We start from the raw sequence: 18,733 nt of genomic DNA, 5'->3' as shown, positions 1-18,733 counted from the left end.
CCACTAATCAAGGCTCTTGTGACTGGCTCAAACTTTCCATCTTAATGTTTTCAAAGTCGCTTTCAACTCCACTTTCTTGTTTATAGTTACGGATGGCACCTGTATAAACATGCACATCCCACTATCTTTTAGAAAGCACAGGGTCTTTGAGCGTGCGTCACAATGAAAAAAAAAGCACTAATTCGCGCCTCTAAATGGCAGTGCAACTTTCTTTCATTTACTTCTAACTCCACTTTCCCCATTTCAAAGTCAAAAAGATATAAATTTCTTATAACAATAAAAAAATCTTAGTAAAAAAAGGCTTAAAATAAAAAGTTATTGAGTATTAAAAAGAGAAAGCCAATCCAGTTAAAAATATATTTTTTTTAAAAGAAAAACATCTTGTCAATTCCACTAAAAAGGGAAAGTTGAAAAGAAAAATTTTCTCCCCCTTCTTTTTTTTAATAGGGTTCAATCTCGCCGCTTAATCCACTTTTCTTCACTTTTAAAAATCTCTTTAAGTTACTTAAGGTGTTCTCTAAGAATAGTTGAATAGTAAAAGTCCATCTCACCCAGTTGACACCCTTCTCTTCCATCTTCCTTTGGAGCTGTCCCGGCTTTCGCAGCCATTTTTGGCTGCCTCTCCTCCACCGGCTTCAAGAGCTTCTCCCCGGATCGATCTGGGACTTGCGGCGTCCCTGAGATCCGCGGGACGCGCCCTTTGCGTTCGCCATCTCTACGGGACGGCTTAGGTCCATCGGGACCGTCCGGGCGAGGAGATATCGGCTGCCATCCTGGGAGCCCAGGATCGCCCGCCGTATCGCCGCGACGCCAGCTCCGCCCTTTATCTGGGAACAGTTTGATCTTGTTGCTCCTGAGGAAGTGGACAGGGTCCTGGGAACTGTGAAGGCCACCACTTGCCATCTTGACCCATGTCCCTCCTGGCTGGTGAAAGCAGCTCGGGAGGTGACATGTGGTTGGATCCAGGCGATGGTTACTACATTCTTGCAGGAGGGAGTGTTTCCGGACGCCTTCAAGGAGGCGTTGGTGCACCCCCTCCTCAAGAAACCTTCCCTGGATCCTACCGTACTGGACAACTTTTGTTCAGTCTCCCACCTCTCCTTTTTGGGGAAGGTGGTTGAGAAAGTGGTGGCTTCACAGCTCCAAAGGGTTCTGGAGGAAATGGATTATCTGGACCCTTTGCAGTCAGGTTTCAGGCCCGGTTATGGAACAGAAACGTCATTGGTCGCACTTATGGATGATCTCTGGCGGGAGTAGGATGGTGGAAGTGCGACCATCCTTGCTCTCCTTGATCTCTCAGCGGCTTTCGATACCGTCGACCACGGTATCCTATTGGGACGGCTCAGGGACTCGGGGGTGAGCAGCACAGTCTTGTGCTGGTTCACCTCCTTTCTTCAGGGCCGATCCAAATCGGTGTTGATAGGGAGTGAGAGGTCCCATCCTCGGCCCCTCCTTTGTGGGGTGCTGCAGGGTTCGGTTCTCTCCCCGCTCCTTTTCAACATCTACATGAAACCACTGGGTGAGATCATCCACCACCATGGGATGAGGTATCATCAGTACGCTGATGATACACAACTATACATCTCCATCCCAGGTGAAGTAAGTGATGCCATGACTGCCCTTTCTCGGTGCCTGGAGGCTGTAAGGGTCTGGATGGGGAACAACAAGCTTCGGCTGAACCCTGGTAAGACAGAGGGGCTGTGGGTTAATGGCTCCTCTGCATCCGGGACTTCGTCATTTTTGGTGCTTGATGGGGTGGCACTACCCCAGCAGACCCAGTGCGTAATCTGGGGGTCCTCCTAGACTCACAGCTCCTGCTTGAAGAGCAGGCGGCAGCCGTGGCAAGGAGGGCCTTTACACAGCTTCGGGTTGTGCATCAGTTGCACCCTTTCCTGGATCGGGATGCCCTTCGAACAGTCACTCATGCCCTTGTTATCTCCCAAATAGACTTCTGCAATGCGCTCTACATGGGGCTACCCTTGAAGAGTATCCAGAAGCTACAGCTGGTCCAGAATGCGGCCGTGCGGGCTATTTTTGGAGCCCCAAGAAGGGCCCATGTAACACCGTTGCTCTGCGAGCTGCATTGGGTACCAATTTGCTTCCGGGTCCAATTCAAGGTATTGGTTATTACCTTTAAAGCCCTACATGGCATGGGGCCGCCTCTCCTCTATGTCTTCAACCTGTCCCACCCGATCGCACAGAGAGGGCATGTTTCGGACCCCCTCAGTAAAAGAACTCCAATTAGCGGGGTCCAGAAGGTGGGCCTTCTCTGCAATAGCCCCCGCTCTTTGGAACATTCTGCCCCCAGAGGTGCGATTGGCCCCCTCACTCCTGGCCTTCCGTAGGGCTTTGAAGACCTGGTTCTGCCACTTGGCCTGTGGTGGGGAGCGAATACTTCAAGCGTGGGGATGGCTAGCCCCATAGTGGCCAGCTGTCTGCAGCCTGATTTTCCATCTTCTTGGATTTTCCTTTTTTAGTATTGTTTTAATGCTGGATGTATTTGTGTTTTAGATATATTTATAGTTTTTAATGTTTTTTGTAAGTCGCCCAGAGTCCCCTATTGTGGGGGAGATGGGCAGGGGAGAAATCCAACAAATAAAATATACTATTAACCTGATAATACAAGAGCAGGGACTATACAGATTCTTGATCTTCCAGGCTAAGCAGAGAATGCAAAGGCTAGATGCCACCAAAGAAGTTGTATGGCTACCAGAATTTCTATTTTCAGTCCTTTCTTCTTAATTATATAGAAAAAAGATTGTGAATAATGGAAATAATGTGTCTTTATTCATTCCCTGTAGAAGTAAATCAAGATTAAAGCAGTTGGGATTTTTCATCTAGTGAGAATGATTGGCTGTAGTGGAGGCCTTCATCTGTCTGTGGAGGTCATGATATTAAGTCTGTTCTCCTTTTTTACTAACCTAAGCCTTAACCAAATCACCAAACCATGATGCATTACAATTATTTACTTATTCATGTATTTAATACATTGACATGGCCACCCATCCCACATACATGACTTTGGGCAGCTAACAATTAAAACAAAATAAAAACAGGGTAAAAACACAACCAATAATTAAAAACATAAATAACATAAAATAACATAAATAGTAGCCAAGGACAACTGTAACATCTAAAATCAATGTAACCAAAAAGCAGACTCACCCATGCTATCAGGGCTCCAGGCCTGACAGCAAAGCCAAGTTTTTAATGCCTTGCAAAATACCAGCAATACCTTTAGACAACAAAATAAATATATCTAAAATAGAGTCAAAGAATACAAAATAGTTTCCTGCCCATATATATCCATAATTTATTATGATGTCCAATGTTTGAACCAGTTTGGTGAAGTGGTTAACACATCAGGCTAGAAACCGGGAGACTGTGACTTCTAGTCCTGCCTTAGGCACAAAGCCAGCTGGGTGACCTTGGGCCAGTCACTCTCTATCAGCCCTAGGAAGGAGGCAATAGCAAGCCACTTTCTGAAAATCTTGCCAGGAAAACTGCAGGGACTTGTCCAGGCAGTTGTCAGGAATCAACACTGATTCAAAGGTGGTGGTGGTGGTGGTGGTGGTGGTGGTGGTGGTGGTGATGATGATGATGATGATGATGATGATAACTACTACTGCTACTACTACTACTACTATTCTTACATTTCTAACAAGCAATATTTGAATTATGAAGCAAATAAGTAGATCATTGCTTTCTGTTGCTTGCTTAAAAACAAAAAATATCCTTTGCTTGTTTGAATGATTCTTCTTCTTTTAAGCATCCAATTGTGGTGTTGATTTGTCATTGCTCAGCCTGTTTAAAAACTCCACAGAACTAAGCAGAGATCGAAACTTTGTAACTCCCAAAATCTCTTGCCAGTATTTCTGCTGGTTGGGATTACAGACCCGAAGTGCCCACCACTAAAGTGATGCTTCTGTATAGCATCAGATTGTCTATTCTGAGCTAGAGTGAGAAAAGGGGGCAGCTCTGAATTTGCTTGGTAAAACATGTTAATAAGCTAAAATTTAAAATTTATTTTTGACATTATATCCCGTATTTCTGTTTGTTTAAATAATCAAAGCAGCTCACAACAGTTTTAAAACATGTAAAAAGTAAGCCATAACTGTAAAATTACTATAATTAAAATTTAAAAATTAAAATCAGTACCAATTATTAAATTATTATTAACATGAAAAGCCTAACATTTGCTTTTTAAAGCTTTTGTGCAGTTCTGTTCTTCTGTTTACCAACAGGTTTTAGTTAAGGTGATCCCAGTGTTTCTCATCTTTTTATTCTTGTTGCTTAGGTTGCTTCTATGTTTAATTTCTCTCTCTTCTTTAACAGGCACTGGTAAAGCTTCCACCTCACATCTCACAGTGTGATGAAGTCTTTCGGTTTTTTGAGACCCGACCAGAAGACCTAAACCCTCCTAAAGAGTAAGCTCCTGTTGATTTCTGTTGCTGTTCTATGTGAGGAAGGAAGGAAGCTAAAGGTCAATACATTTTATCACATCCAAAGGATGGAAGAGTTTTATTTTATCCTTTTACATCATAGGGAAATGGCTTTGTAATTTGACAAATATAAATGAGGAATATACGTGTGTTCATTGTGCAAGAAGAAAATTCAAAGAAACGTGGTGTCTGATTCATCATAGGTCAAAGGGAGAACTTTTCATGCTTTGGTGATTTGCAGAATCATTATTTGTTATATCCTGAGGGAAATCCTGCCAGTTAGCAATAAACTTTTAATTACCATCAACTTTCCTGGATGGATTCATGCTCAAAGATGGTATGCAAGACTTTGATTATGCTCCATGTCACAAGTAATTTCTGAAAAACTATTTTTTGGAAGCAGAAAGCAAAATCAGTCACAAGGAGAGAGCAGATCTTGCTGGGAGACAGCTCAGAGCTTCTGATCCCTATACTGCATATAGTATTTAGAGGTACATCCTTCAGGCTGTCAGCAATTTACACATTGCTCTTGCTGGGGATTCTGAAAGGTTTTACAAATAATTACATATATTATCTAGTTTACAGAAAGAAAATGATACATGGAGATTTCCTAAACCTCTATAGCAGGGGTAGAAAAAGTATAGCCTAGGAGCTGCATTCAGTCTATAAGACATCCCCTTTTCAGTCCCTGAATGTACCCAGAACATTGAGCTCAAAGGTTTTAGTCATTTTTTGGGAGGTTTGAGAAGAGTGGGGCATCAAAATGGGTGCCAAGCCTGGCAAACTCTTAAGGCAACCATTTTCCTCTTATAACTCCTCATCTCTTCCTCAGTGAATCCTGTCCCAACTACTTTTGGATTATGGTCCTTGATATATCATGCAAAACTGGTTTGGCATTGCCTAATAGCAATATATGGTAGTGCATGCCAAGATTGTATTTATTTATTTATTTACAGTATAGGGTGGCATACAACAATAAAAAGAGATTTGCAAAACTCCTCAGAAAACACAACTAAACACCAGTAGGGGCACACCAATATACGTTCCACCTTGTAGGACAAGCTACTCTGTCATCCTTGCCCCAACGCCCAAGGGAACGGCCAAGTCTTCAAGGCCTTCTGGAAGCATGTGGGGTTGGGGCAAGTCAGATCTCAGGGGAGATTATATTTTAGTCCAGAATACTTAAATAAAAATCAGCAGTCACCTACTTGTATCACCAAATCATTCTGCATATTATAACTGTAATTTTTGCAGTTAGTTATTTGGTTCATGCCGTTCTTCTAATTTTGTATGATAAATTTCAACTCTTGAACATTAAACCCACTTTAAAATGGAAAATGTATTTTGATGTTAACTACCATTAGCTATGCATAGATAGCAAATTAGTGAACAGATATAGAGAAATAACCTTGATATTATCTTCTTTGCTCAAATTGCAGTGATGAACTCTAAGTCTTTGGCCCTGGTTGGCTGGGCATAAATGCCTTGCCTAAGTAAAATAATAATCAGAAATCCACATATCCATGTGATTTTTCTCTAATGTGACATACTTCAAATTTTTGGGACTGCAACTCCCCAGATTCTCAGCCAGTATAGTGTTCTCTGTAACCAAGGTTTTTTATAATAAAGAATGCTTACTTATATTTGCTTGTCAGTAAAATAAATACTACTTCCAAAAGTTCATTTTTTGCTTATTAATCTGATCTCTGGTTTCTAACAATGTGATATAATTGCTAAAGATCTGAAAGACTTTGCTGTAGTACAAGACTGAAGTTATATTGATAGTCCAGTTGGGTAACCTTTGTTTTTCTCCAGGTCAGGAGGAAGATATCACCCCACTTGCTTAATAATATTTCTGTGTTATTATTTTTACAATGGAAGTAAAACACTTTCTCCAGTGCACCTATCATATCGAATCAATTACAGACTTTTTGCTTGGCCTTGGATATCTTTTCAGTCAAGCAATAATTTTTTTTTTTTTAAATGTATTTAGGAAGATGTAAATGACAGGTGCCCTTTTGCTTGACATGTGAAGAAGAGCTCCTTTAAAGAAGGTTGTTACTGTAGTACTCACATAATATAATATGAAGAAAGTATGTATTAATCATATGTAAGCTTATGTAAAAATATTGGGCTAATAGATGAATTATTTAAACTCATACAATTAATTAACCAAGATTTCTATTGATAGCTCTATTTTGTGTGTGCATCTGTGTATATATATGCATGAGTGGGTAGTTGTTATCATCATTATCATCATCATCCTGAATCAGTCCATTGCAGAATGAAGGCTTCTTCTTCGAAGGTTATGGACTGTAATCTATTTTGCTGATCCAACACTGATTGGTTGATGGATGTTTTTCAGCTTCCTAGTCTAGAGCTCAGAGAGATTGACTGGCCCAGAGTCACCCAACCAGCTTCCATTCGTAAAGGAGGACTAGGACTTGTGTATCCCCACTTCTACTCTGTTTCAAATAAGAACTTGTTCTTTAAATCAGTCAGAAATTCCCAGACAATATGGCTATTGGCTGTGCTGGTTTGATAGTTTGGGGTCTGTGTTCTCACCACATCTTGAGGTCTGTTGGTTGGTGAAGGCTCTTTTAAAGAGTACTGTATAAGATCAACTATATAAACAAATGGTAGATAACTACCTTTTGGTCTGCACTGAGTGTCTTGAAAAGTGCTTGATAAAATCACTGCTACACCATCTGTCTTTCAGCCTGTCTGCACTGATGGCTTTGATGCACTCTGTCTTTAGAAATACAAACAGCAGATCAAATAACCTCATGTTTTGACTCAAAACGACAGGCAGCTTATTGAATTATCAAGGCTTCTGATTTAATTGAAATTTCAGAGATAACCTGAGACCTTCCTGTAAGAACAAAGGTTCAGCTACCAGAGGAATTGCCATTAGAAGTGCGATCGTGTAAGAGAAGGAACAGTTCTTAGAGGGCTGATGATTGAGAGAATGGCCATGGCAGTGAGTGAAGCAGTCAACCCCAACGGGAGTTAAGGAGGGGAAGGTCAGGAGGCAGACGGATCAGTGAGGTGTTCAGGTTACTAAAGAACAGGGTAAGAACGGTAAGGGTAGCTAGTGTTTTATGTAGAATATTTTAAAATCTTAAGAAGTGTTAAATAAAAGGCCATTTGGAATCTGTGATGAACTCGTGGCCTATTCAATATAGAACTCTTCAGTATTGCATTTCTAACTGAAATACATTTACTCTGTAGAGATACTACTCAGAAATTAGAGTGCCAAGGTTCAAACCCTTCTGATTTATTTTCAGTTGTGGTTATATAATGACATTGAAGTTCTAACCTAAGCCAATGAGAGACAGCTAAGATATGTATCACACCCTGAAAGGCTTCAGCATCCTTCCTGGAAGGTCAGCTTTAGAGCAGTGTGACAAACCTCAGGATATTACATATGACCAATTGCATTTGCTTTTAATTACAGTCTGAAAAATCATCAACCTACCAGTGGAAGCTACTTACTAGTGTTCTGATCTTTAAAAGGAAATTGTAGGCTTAAAGTTAGAATCAAAAACAAATATTTGTTGGATTGCTGGGGGCAGAGAAGAACTCAAATATCTTGGAGGAAAGAATGACATATTGGAAAGTAGAGTCAGTAGCTTAAAAGTTCGTAAAAACTATCTTTCCAAGAGACAGCACTGTTGTGCTGACAAAATGGTCATGAATGATCATATGTGTGAGTTCTCATTTGATGCGACTATCATATATATATGTTAGTGTACGGCTAAAAAGTGATTGTTTGTGGATCAGGTGGTATGAATCTGTGTCATTGGATTAATTCTATAAAATATGTTTCAGTTAACTGGAGATTAACTGTAACTTTTTATTTTTTTAATTTTTAACTGTTAAGGTTAATGTTGTACAGATATGGCCATTAGGATACACTACATTTATTCAAAATAGGTAGTACGTGATAAAGAGTGCTTGCAGTTAATTGATCCTACTCCTTTGTCAAATCCCGTTAACTACTTAAGGCTTCTTACTTTTTTTAAGCCATTTTTTTCCTTTTCTGTGTCTTTCTCTGGCACATATGCATTACAACCCTAAGAACTGACAAGCTGTTCTTTCTTTCCAATAAACTCTGGCAATTATAGTTCTGGGGTTAAAGATCTCAGTACTCAGCAAATGATGTTACCCTTGAGATTTCAGGAAAGCAGCATTGCCATCACTTTCTTCTGGCACCATTCACTCAGTTAAAAGACTTAGGGAAGAGATGGAGAGGTTCACCTTTTTGTTGTACTTGTGGAAATCGCTAAAATTTCACAACTTCAACTGGCCATGAATTGTCCTTTAGAGTAATGTCCTTAACATTCTACTAAATCCTAGTATTATGTACTATAAATATTAATGCAGATTAAAAACACACTTTGGGTATGCATAGAGGAAATGCATTGCAAACACTCTCCTTCCTACTTTTTTCAACTAATTCTGGCATAATAAAATGTTGGGTAATAAGGTCAATATTGTGCTGTGAATGTTAAATTGATACTTGGGTATGAATGTTGAATATAAACGCATACATATGCACCTTTGCAAGTGTGCGCAAGCTTTGCCATCAATCTGTTATTTTCACCTGCTGAGTGGAGAGACTCTCACAGCACAGCTGAACCCCAGTCCTGAAGCTGCCTTTAGACAGCCCAGAAGCATAAAAGAAAAGCTTCCGCTGTTCTTGAAACCCTTTCAGTAGATAAACTGAGCCCTTGTTTTTCAGGCTGTGATGGTACTGATGTAGTTGCCATTTGTTGTTCTCAGAAGAGTCATGAAAACTGAAAAATAGATTGGGAAATTAAGTCCAAGAAGATGATGTCCTCCTAGGTACTCTTTTACCTTATGACTGCTGTACTGATCTTGTAAATTTTGATGGAGAGGGTTTTTTCTTAATGTAGGAATCTCCCCTGAGAAACGGAGGTATGCCAGTGGCAACAGCTATCAGTCCTGACTAATCTAAAAAGCAAAGTATGGTTAGCCTTGGCTGGTTACTTTGATGGGGACCTCTGAGATATCCAGGGCTGTTGTCTAGACTAGGATGTCAAAAAACATCCTGGAAGAAAGCAAGGGCAAACCAGTTCTGTAGTTTGTAAGTTGTCAGCTGCTGAGTTTGACTCTAAGGCAACTTTATTTTGATAGAAAAAAGTGTGTTGTTGCCACTTTAGGAGGTATCAGTAACTAGGCAAAACCTTGAGCTTTAAATTAATTGAGGAGTTAGACCAAGGCAAGCAGCTTTTTTACAGATAACAGTTTTGGCCATAGCGGTGACAAAGGGACATCATGAGAGGAAGCATGGACTGAATTTTCTGCCTTTTTTAAGGGAGGGCTTTTTGTTTTGAAAGTTAAATATGTTAAGCATATAAGTGTACAGTAGGTAGCTATGTGCATGTGTACAAATACACACACATGTATATTATTTATACACACACACACACACACAAAATCACATCATCCAAAATCGATGTTTTGTCCCTGAACTTTGGTGGTACAAAGCTTTATTTATTTATTTTTATTTACTTGAATTTATTAACCACCCAACTCTGATGGACTCTGGTTTGAGAGGCCGGAAAAAAAAGAAAAAGAAAAAGCTGGAATCCACATGGAATGTGCAACTGCAAATGTATGAGAGCAGGCAGTGGAGAAAGAAATGGCTCGGTGGGAAGCAGAGCTTAAAATACCATGTTCAGCCATTAGGGGGGCAGTTTAGGGGGACGGTGCTTGCCTCTTCCAAATAGAAATACCAAGGAGTGGTTGGATAGTAGGCTATGATGCTTGCAGAGGATAAAGACTTTTCTGCAGGCTTGTGCTTTGATGTTTCTGGGTTAGGAAAAAGAAATATTTTTGAACATTACCTTAATCTTATGGGATAAACCTTCTAGTCTATTATTTCAATGTGTTTCTTCTAATTTCATGAATAGTTTCATCTTTTTGATTATCTTCAGTTTATAGCACCCCTTCCTTGCAAAGGTCTACATATACAGGAAAGTAAATAAAAAGAGTAGGAATATCAAATGCATCCTGTTCTATGGGAAAATATTTTCCTGTCCTGCCCCCAACTATTTCTCAAAAAATACTTGGAGATTTTACTTTTGAATATATATATATATATACACACACACACACACACACACACACATACACACACACACATACCTAGGATAAACACCAACAGTACATGTGGTCCTCGTTTGACAACCACTCGTTCAGCGACTGTTCAAACTTGCAATGGCACTGAACGAGTGATAGTTATAACTAATCCTCAAAGTTCTAGCTGGTGCAGCACCCCCACAGTCATGTGATCGTGATCCAGGTGCTTGGCTTGGATTTCTGACCGTTGCAGCATCCCACAGTTACACAATCGTGCTTTGCAACTTCTCTGCCAACTTCCCACAAGCAAAGTCAGTGGGGAAGCTGGCAGGAAGTCAGAAGTTGCAATCACTTGCAATGGCGCTGAACTAGTGATAGTTATAACTAATCCTCAAAGTTCCAGCTGGCACAGTGCCCCCACAGTCATGTGATTGTGATCCAGGTGCTTGGCTTGGATTTCCCAGCTCTACATGGGGCTACCCTTGAAGAGTATCCGGAAGCTACAGCTGGTTCAAAATCCAGCTGTGAGGTCCTCGCTTAATGATCCACGTGGTCCTCACTTACAATGGTAATGGGGGACTACTGGAACTGCCATTGCTAAGTGGGGCGGTCATGTGATGTTGTGCTTTAGGACTACATCACTTATCGATGGAAATTCTGGTCCCAATTACTGTCATTAACCAAGAACTACCTTGGTATTAGTATCATAGTATCAAGGTAATATGATTTTTATCGTATTCATCTCACTTCATTTCTTTACATTTTATGTATATAACTTTTTTTTATCATGGTTCTAATGATGCTAGTATGCCTGAGTGTTGCCTAATCACAGCTGCATTTTGAACCAGCTGTAGCTTCTGGATACACTTCAAGGGTAGCCCCATGTAGAGCGCATTGCAATAGTCTATACAGGAGATGACTAGGGCATGAGTGACTGGAGGGCCTCCCGATCCAGGAAAGGGTGTAACTGGCACACAACATGTAGTTGAGCAAAGGCCCTCCTGGCCACAACTGCCACCTGCTCCTCAAGCAGGAGTCATGAATCCAGGAGGACCCTCAGATTATGCACCAGGTCTTTCTGGGGTAGTGCCACCCCATCCAGAACCAAAGATGGTAAACTCCCAGATACAGAGGAGCCCCCAACCCACAGCCACTCTGTCTTACCAGGGTTCAGCTAGACCCCCACAGCCTCCAGGCACCGTGAAAGTCACAGCATCACTCAGATCACCTGGGATGGAGATGTATAACTGGGTATCATCTCATGGTGGTGGATGATCTCACCCAGTGGTTTCATGTAGATGTTAAAAAGGAACAGGGAAAGTACTGAACCCTGTGGCACCCCACAAAGGAGGGGCTGTGGGCTGGACCTCTCACCCCCTATCAACACTGATTGGGACTGGCCCTGGAGGAAGGAGGTGAACCAGCACAAGACTGTGCCACCCACCCCCAACTACCTGAGCCAACCCAAAAGGATACCATGGTTTCGATGGTATCGAAAGCTGCTGAGACATCAAAAAGAGCAAGGATGGGTGCACTACCCCCATCCCATTCCCGCCAGACATCATCCAGAAGTGTGACCAATGCTGTTTCCATCCCATATCCAGGCCTGAAACCCAACTGAAAAGGGTCCAGATAATCCATTTCATCCAGGATCCTCTGGAGCTGCAATGCCAGCACTTTCTCAACCACCTTCCCCAAAAAGGGGAGGTGGGAGACTGGACAATTTTTGGGATCCAGCAATGGTTTCTTGAGGAGGGTGTGTACCAGCACCTCTTTAAAGGCTGCTGGAAACACTTCCTCTCTCAAGGATGAATTCACACATCACCTCCCAGGCTGCCTTAACCAGCCAGGAGGGGCATAGATCTAATTGACAGGTGGTGGCATTTACAGCCCAGAGGACCCTGCCCACTTCCTCAGGTCCAACCTGGTCAAACTGTTCCCAGATAACAGGGTAAGTTCCCAGGCATCTTCACAGGCCATGCTACATGCTTGATATCCAACTGGGAATGTATCCAAGCAATTTTATCCTCCAGATGCCCTGAAAACTCCTTTGCGCAGCCTTGATGATTTTCAAAAAGATGATATAGAATTTCTTTGGCTAATTAAAGAAATCACAAATGGGATTAGTGGAAAAAAGATGGCAAGAGAATAGTACCATACCTACCAGAAAATGTCTTGGTGTTTTTCAGATTTTAGGATAGTCCTTCTTTAAAGAAAGCATCACTAGCTGCAAATAGGCATTAATAGGTGTGGCCCTCAGCTGATAGAGAGTTTAAAGAAAGTTACGAAAGCTAACTCAGATTACTAGTAGAGATTAATTTGTGGCAGAATTGTAATCTCAAGTATTCCCAAACTAGTGGTTGTTCTAATGGCAATTTCTATGTTTTGCCTACATTCAGAACTGAGCGCCTTTCTCATATGTGGTGGTGTTGAATTCAAATGGGTATTTTCTCAAAGATCTTTGCAAATGAAATATCCCTTTTAGCATGAACCTTCCATAGTGACTAATCATTGTTTGATGTACTTGCCACATGAACTGAGCTAGCTCTCTTTAACCTAGTGGTGGGCAGCCTGTAGCTCAGAGCTTCATATGGCTCTGAACCTATTTTTGTATGGTTTTCAGAGTTTAATTCAACTGAATTTTGGTTACCCAGGTGCTGATAATTGGTGGTCCACTTTTCTGTAATTCTGAGATATGAAACATTCAAAAGCTGTGATGTGCAGCTAAAATATCACAGTTAATAAACAAGAGAAAAAGCATATCACCCATCAAAAATTTTAATTCACCCACCTAAGGGACTCAGACCCACCACTTTTCATTATCATCCCAACTGTTACAGCTCTCCTCAATCTAGTAGTTTGCCCACAGCACCCAAAGATTGATCACTTATGTCCTATCACACAAAGAGAATATTATGTATGATAAATATATTTCAATATTTCACATAAAACCTATTAGAGCTTTCCCAGTGCTCTCTACAGAATGACCACAGAATTACCTACATTCTCCTACATTAACGATTTATTAGAGTTAGTTCACATACTAGTCACTTTTCTACCATCTTGGGCAACATGGAAAAAGTTGTGTAATTTAGCTTATACACATTTTTAAATTTTGCATGTTGTAATTCAAGCAGAAAAGGGAAAGGAGCATATTAGACTTGCTTGTTGGGATTAAAGCAATATACAGTTAAACTTCTCTTCCTTGCCTTTTTCACTTTCCCATGACCTTGAATGGGGGTTGGGAATTACTATTTTTGTAAAGGTCTTTGTGGGGCAGAGTTTTAAAGCTGCACTATATGTGTTTAATGATGTCCATATGGATTTGTGGGCATAGGAATTAAATACATAATAGCTCCCAATGACATAACATGGAAGTACAGCTCCAACAGTGCCTGCATGTAGACATTAAAGGGTTATTAATACAAATGAACACTTTAAATAGAAAAACAAATTTAGCAGCACAGAGTTGGCTTCCAGCCCATCTTTGAATAGCAGCCAGGAAAAAGAGGTTTGAAAAACGTGGTCTTAGCTTGATGCATGAAAATAAACACCTTTTGCACCATCCAAGGCTCAATTTTCACAAGATACCTGGTGCTTTTCAAAATTTCAGCTTGAATACAAGCCTAATGATGATGATGGGAGGAAGGAGGTGAGACTTTGTAAACATATTTAATCAAGAGTTGAGCCTTTCAGTTGAAAGTTTCAAGGGAAATTGTGACATTTTATTCTACAGCATTATGTTTTCTTTGGCAGAACCTTCCAGAAGGTTACATCTTAAGTTGTCAGAAAGCAAGCTACACTTTGTTTCTAGGCAACAGCAAATTAATAGTGTGCACCGTCTGAATGTGATCCAAAAGAAAGTTGCATCTGGTCTGCATGAACTATGAGTGTTGTCTTCTAATAAATTTTAATAGTGAATATATGAAATAATATCTGCATTAATAGTATAGGCAGTCATGAATATATTGGCTTCTCAAGATTAGCTTTATTATCTTCAAGACTTCATATTCCCCCTCCTTTTCTGCCTTGGCAGTGTTATGCAGCAGAACATAATACATCGGTTGTGCTCACGCAACAGATAAAACCTAAAAAGTTTAATTATTGTTTAGATCATATGCCGTCTTCATTAATGCTGGAAGCTATTAAGAAGAAGATTCCCACTTGCCTATGGTCTTTCTTCTACCTAGATGGTTAGTAAAGATAACTCCAGGATCTATGGGTTTCTACCTGTAAGTGGACAACTGTCAGCTCATTCTGCAAACACTGCTAAGTTTGTTCAGCCTGTTTATTTTTCATTTGGCGTCCCCTGGCCAAAAACACGTTGCAGGAAAGATAAGAATAACAAACTGAGACATGTGATCATATCATTTTATATGGGTTGAATCAAGTAAAGTAACAAAAAAGAAAAAAATGAAACAATTTTCTCAATAAACTACACTAGAAAATCTTGAAAAGATATCTACTTGTAAGGAACAAGTATTACTTGCAGTATTCAGAGGACAAGTTCTGTAACAAACTTTACCTCTATAGAATGGGCGGGGGGGAGAGGGAGAGGAGAGATGGACAGGGGTTGTTTGATAGTCTTTCCCTGTGATCCTTTGGGACACTGCAGGCCCAACACATTTACAGAGAGCAATGGTGGACCATTAACATTTTTCAACAACAGAGGAAAGTAGAACTAAGAAGTGTGAATTGGAAGCAGTTCCAATTTAATCTTGGTAGACAAGATCCTTTGTGGATAAATTCCGATTTGAAAAGCGCTTGAAATGTGTCAACTGTGATACTATGAAGTAGGGGAAATGAGTTGTTGTACATATGTAAAGTTGTGTACATACAGGCATCATTTCTTTACTTTTCCAGCAAATATCAAAAGGGTTATTTTTGCCAAGAGTGGAGGAATAACTGAATACAGACATTGCTGTTAGATAAGCTTTTTAAAATATTGGTCCTAGTGAGAAAAAAGTATTCAGACACCATGTCAGATGACATGTTAACTTGGACTATCACTAAATAATTTGGTTTAAGTTATAGGCTTGCATTATATTTACATCTAGGCTTTTTCCCTGAGTAGTGGCATGCTATTGTGTATGTTTAACATGGTTTTATGAAAAATCCAAATTTCTACTCATTAAAAGAGTCTCTGTCATGTATGCTCAGCATCTTATGTGACTTCCGAAAGAAAAGCACAGTATCTCTACCAGCCAGACAAAGCTTACAAGACATTCCTTGAATAGTATGTGGACAACTCTTCTATGATGGGCATGTCAAAAACTTGCTTGTTTTTCTTAGATTGGTAGAAACTATTCTTGATATTGGGTGGGAATTGTCCTTCAAAGCGAGAGGTAACTTCCTGTTTAAAATGATGGAAAACATGCAGCAAAAGATTGTTTCTGCTTCTCCCGCCCACCTTCCATTTTGAAACCAGATTCTACATTGGTGCTGCTTGAAATTGTTAATGACATTGTTGTAACCACATTGAGTGAGCATACATAAGCAATTAATAGCAATGTGAGAGAAAGATACCTGCCCATTTCTAGTCACAGAAATTGGTAAGAAAATAATAGAACATGGATGAGTCTTGACATTTATTCCACCCATAATCAGGCTAAAAAGCAAGTTGTGTAGTTCTGATTACTCTCGATACTATTGCTTCTAAAGCATTAGATGTGAAATTTGGACTGTACCACTTCTGACATCTAGTGGGAAATATCATATTCTTCAGTGTCCTTCTCCATGTAAAAAACATAACTCCCTGAATGTAGTGGACTGGCACACAGAAGACAAAGAGATTTAGAGTAACCCCTCTTCCCCGTTAGCAGTTTTTCATTTTTCATCAAATAACCTGATGTTCCTTGCTCTCTTTTTAAATTTCCTGAAAGTGTCAATTGTATTGTGTTTACTATCTGGGTGATCTAACCCTTCTATCATTTCTGTTGGACCAAAGCTCCTGTCCTTTTCTTCAGCTGCTGTCACTGGTTGCAGTTGATGTTTTATGCAAATCTGTCTCTCATTCCAAGTACCAGTGAGTGGGAGTAAGAGACGTTGCATGTAAATATGCTTTGTTTTCTGTGTGCTGGGATGCATGGCCCAACTCCCAACTTTAAACAAACACAAAGCCGCTTTGTATACGTAAGCGAAACAGCTGAGTACTTCCCAGCTGTTCTTTTAAAGAAGGACAACTACATGCCTTAACTCTCATGTAAGTAAATCCATTGACATTGTTGGTATAAATGTTACACATATGATAGATAGATGATAGATAGATAGATAGATAGATAGATAGATAGATAGATAGATAGATAGATAGATAGATAGATATCATAAATCTACTTAATGAAAAAAAGTAAGAAGTGTGGGGGCTCTCTTCTGTCATCAACTTAATTCATAAAATCCTTTGATATGATCTTGAAGCTTTCTTGTTATACTTTTGAATAGCAAATCTGTATTGAATGTTAGAGAAAGTTTATAACTAAATCAAAGAATCTGACAAGGGATCCTAGACTAAAAAATTAATAGTGCTTAACAGAACTCAATAGCACAATTCCATGTATTGCCTTCTCAGATGAGCCACTGAGCAGTATCACTGACTCACAGGGAAGTTTGCATAGGAATTAAGCCTTATTTCCCAAATAGCTGGAACTGAAGCATGTAGTTAAATTAAGTTTGCCTGCTAACTCAGATGTTGTTGAAAGTTTGACAGCCGCTCTTTTCTAGTTTTGCAGTTACTCATTAAGCAAAGGCAGTAGTAGTTCCTTCTAGGAATAGTGCTCAACACATTTTACCAATGAATTATAGTAAGTATATTTGGGAAGGGCTGGTAAAATGATTTCTGTGACCAAATGAGCTGTTAAGATGTTTGTATTTGCCATTTACCCATCACTAAGAAATATTTTAAATAGTAATATAAAACTGTCCAGTTCACCCTTTTGAGGAATAAATAGGCTCAGTTGTGATATACTGCCTTTTATTTTTGATACAGGACCTTATTTTCTTTCTCTTATCTAACACACTGAGAAGTAATATTGAGCTACACAACAGTTTATTCCAGAGCTTTTTAATCATTCTGGTCTATTGTATACCTTAAAAATATCAATCCAAGCACATTTAAATAATGAATAGAAAGCAGCAGGATTTCTAAGTACTATCCTAAGGACAAATGCCAAGCCTCAAATGTAGGCATAATCCTTTAGTGCCATTTCCATTGAACTAGTAATCCATTTGTCTCAGGTATAAGCTCTGCTTACCTAGAAAGATACTAAGGATATTACATCATGGACTCACAAGAAAGTGGAAGAAATTAGTTGCTTAGCTGCTAGGATATATTTTCCTAGATTAAAAAAAAAACACAGTTATGGCTATAATTTCAGCTCTAAATGACATGGACTCTTGTATACTATATACCTTAATATCATATGCAACCATGTGATAATATGTCTTCCTAAGGGGAAATGCCATATGCATAGTCTGATTCAAATCCTGGTAGTGGCAAAATCAGTACTGTGAATCATTAAAATGTTTCTTTTCAAGGAGAAGTATCAGGAAACCGAGCCAGCAGTATATGAGAAATCATTTCTTTCTCATCCCATGAGGAAAAACCAAGTCAATACGATTTTGTGTCTCATAATGTCATGAAAGCTTGTGATTTAGACTAGAGTCTAACCAGAATTTCAGTCTTCAGGAATGTTTGCAAAATATTGGGAAGGTTCTCCAGGAAGTATTTGGGCCTAACCTAAACAAATAGATTTTATCTTCTTTGTATGAGCAAGATTAACATGTAAATAAGTAATTTTAGTCCCTGCTAAATCTACTATCTCTTTAAATGTCATTTCAAATTGGTGTTGAGTGAAGTCTAGATACTCATACCAGCATTCAATATTTAGTACCGGCAGCACAGTTTTAGTTTGTTTTTAACTTGATTTTTACATGTGTATTTTATTTTATTTCATTGTTAATGTTGGGATTCCTCCCTGACATTGATTGATATATAGGTTTTATTAATAGTTAAGAAAGAAATATTTAAGACATATGCACAAATGCTGTGTATATTTGTAAGTTTGAGAGTATGTTCTGGATGCTGTCATGAATACCATGGAGAGTGGTTTGGATATTCAGAAAATGACTACCATTAGAGCCTGGCTGGTCAGAAAACCTCCATGCACCTGTAGGGCTGCTTTTACCCC

The 18,733-nt window shown here is 39.6% G+C and overlaps 1 protein-coding gene across 3 annotated transcripts in view; it reads left to right on the top strand.

Moving 5' to 3' along the window:
* The window catches only part of SH3PXD2A (SH3 and PX domains 2A), a 261,206-nt gene that overhangs the window by 102,081 nt on the left and 140,392 nt on the right, over positions 1–18,733 (top strand). For all 3 annotated transcript variants that reach the window (XM_088132404.1, XM_088132405.1, XM_088132403.1), the window contains exon 5: positions 4,336–4,427. In XM_088132404.1, the coding sequence (XP_087988530.1) occupies positions 4,336–4,427 (92 nt within the window). The remainder of the gene's footprint in view (positions 1–4,335; positions 4,428–18,733) is intronic.

Source organism: Python bivittatus, unplaced genomic scaffold (genome assembly GCF_059951505.1).
Source record: "Python bivittatus isolate LINGU-HERP-01145 unplaced genomic scaffold, Pbiv_v1 ctg000980_np1212, whole genome shotgun sequence".
NCBI lineage: Eukaryota > Metazoa > Chordata > Lepidosauria > Squamata > Pythonidae > Python > Python bivittatus.
The sequence above is the reverse complement of the archived record's forward strand: the minus strand, read 5'-3'. Positions and strand labels throughout refer to the sequence as shown.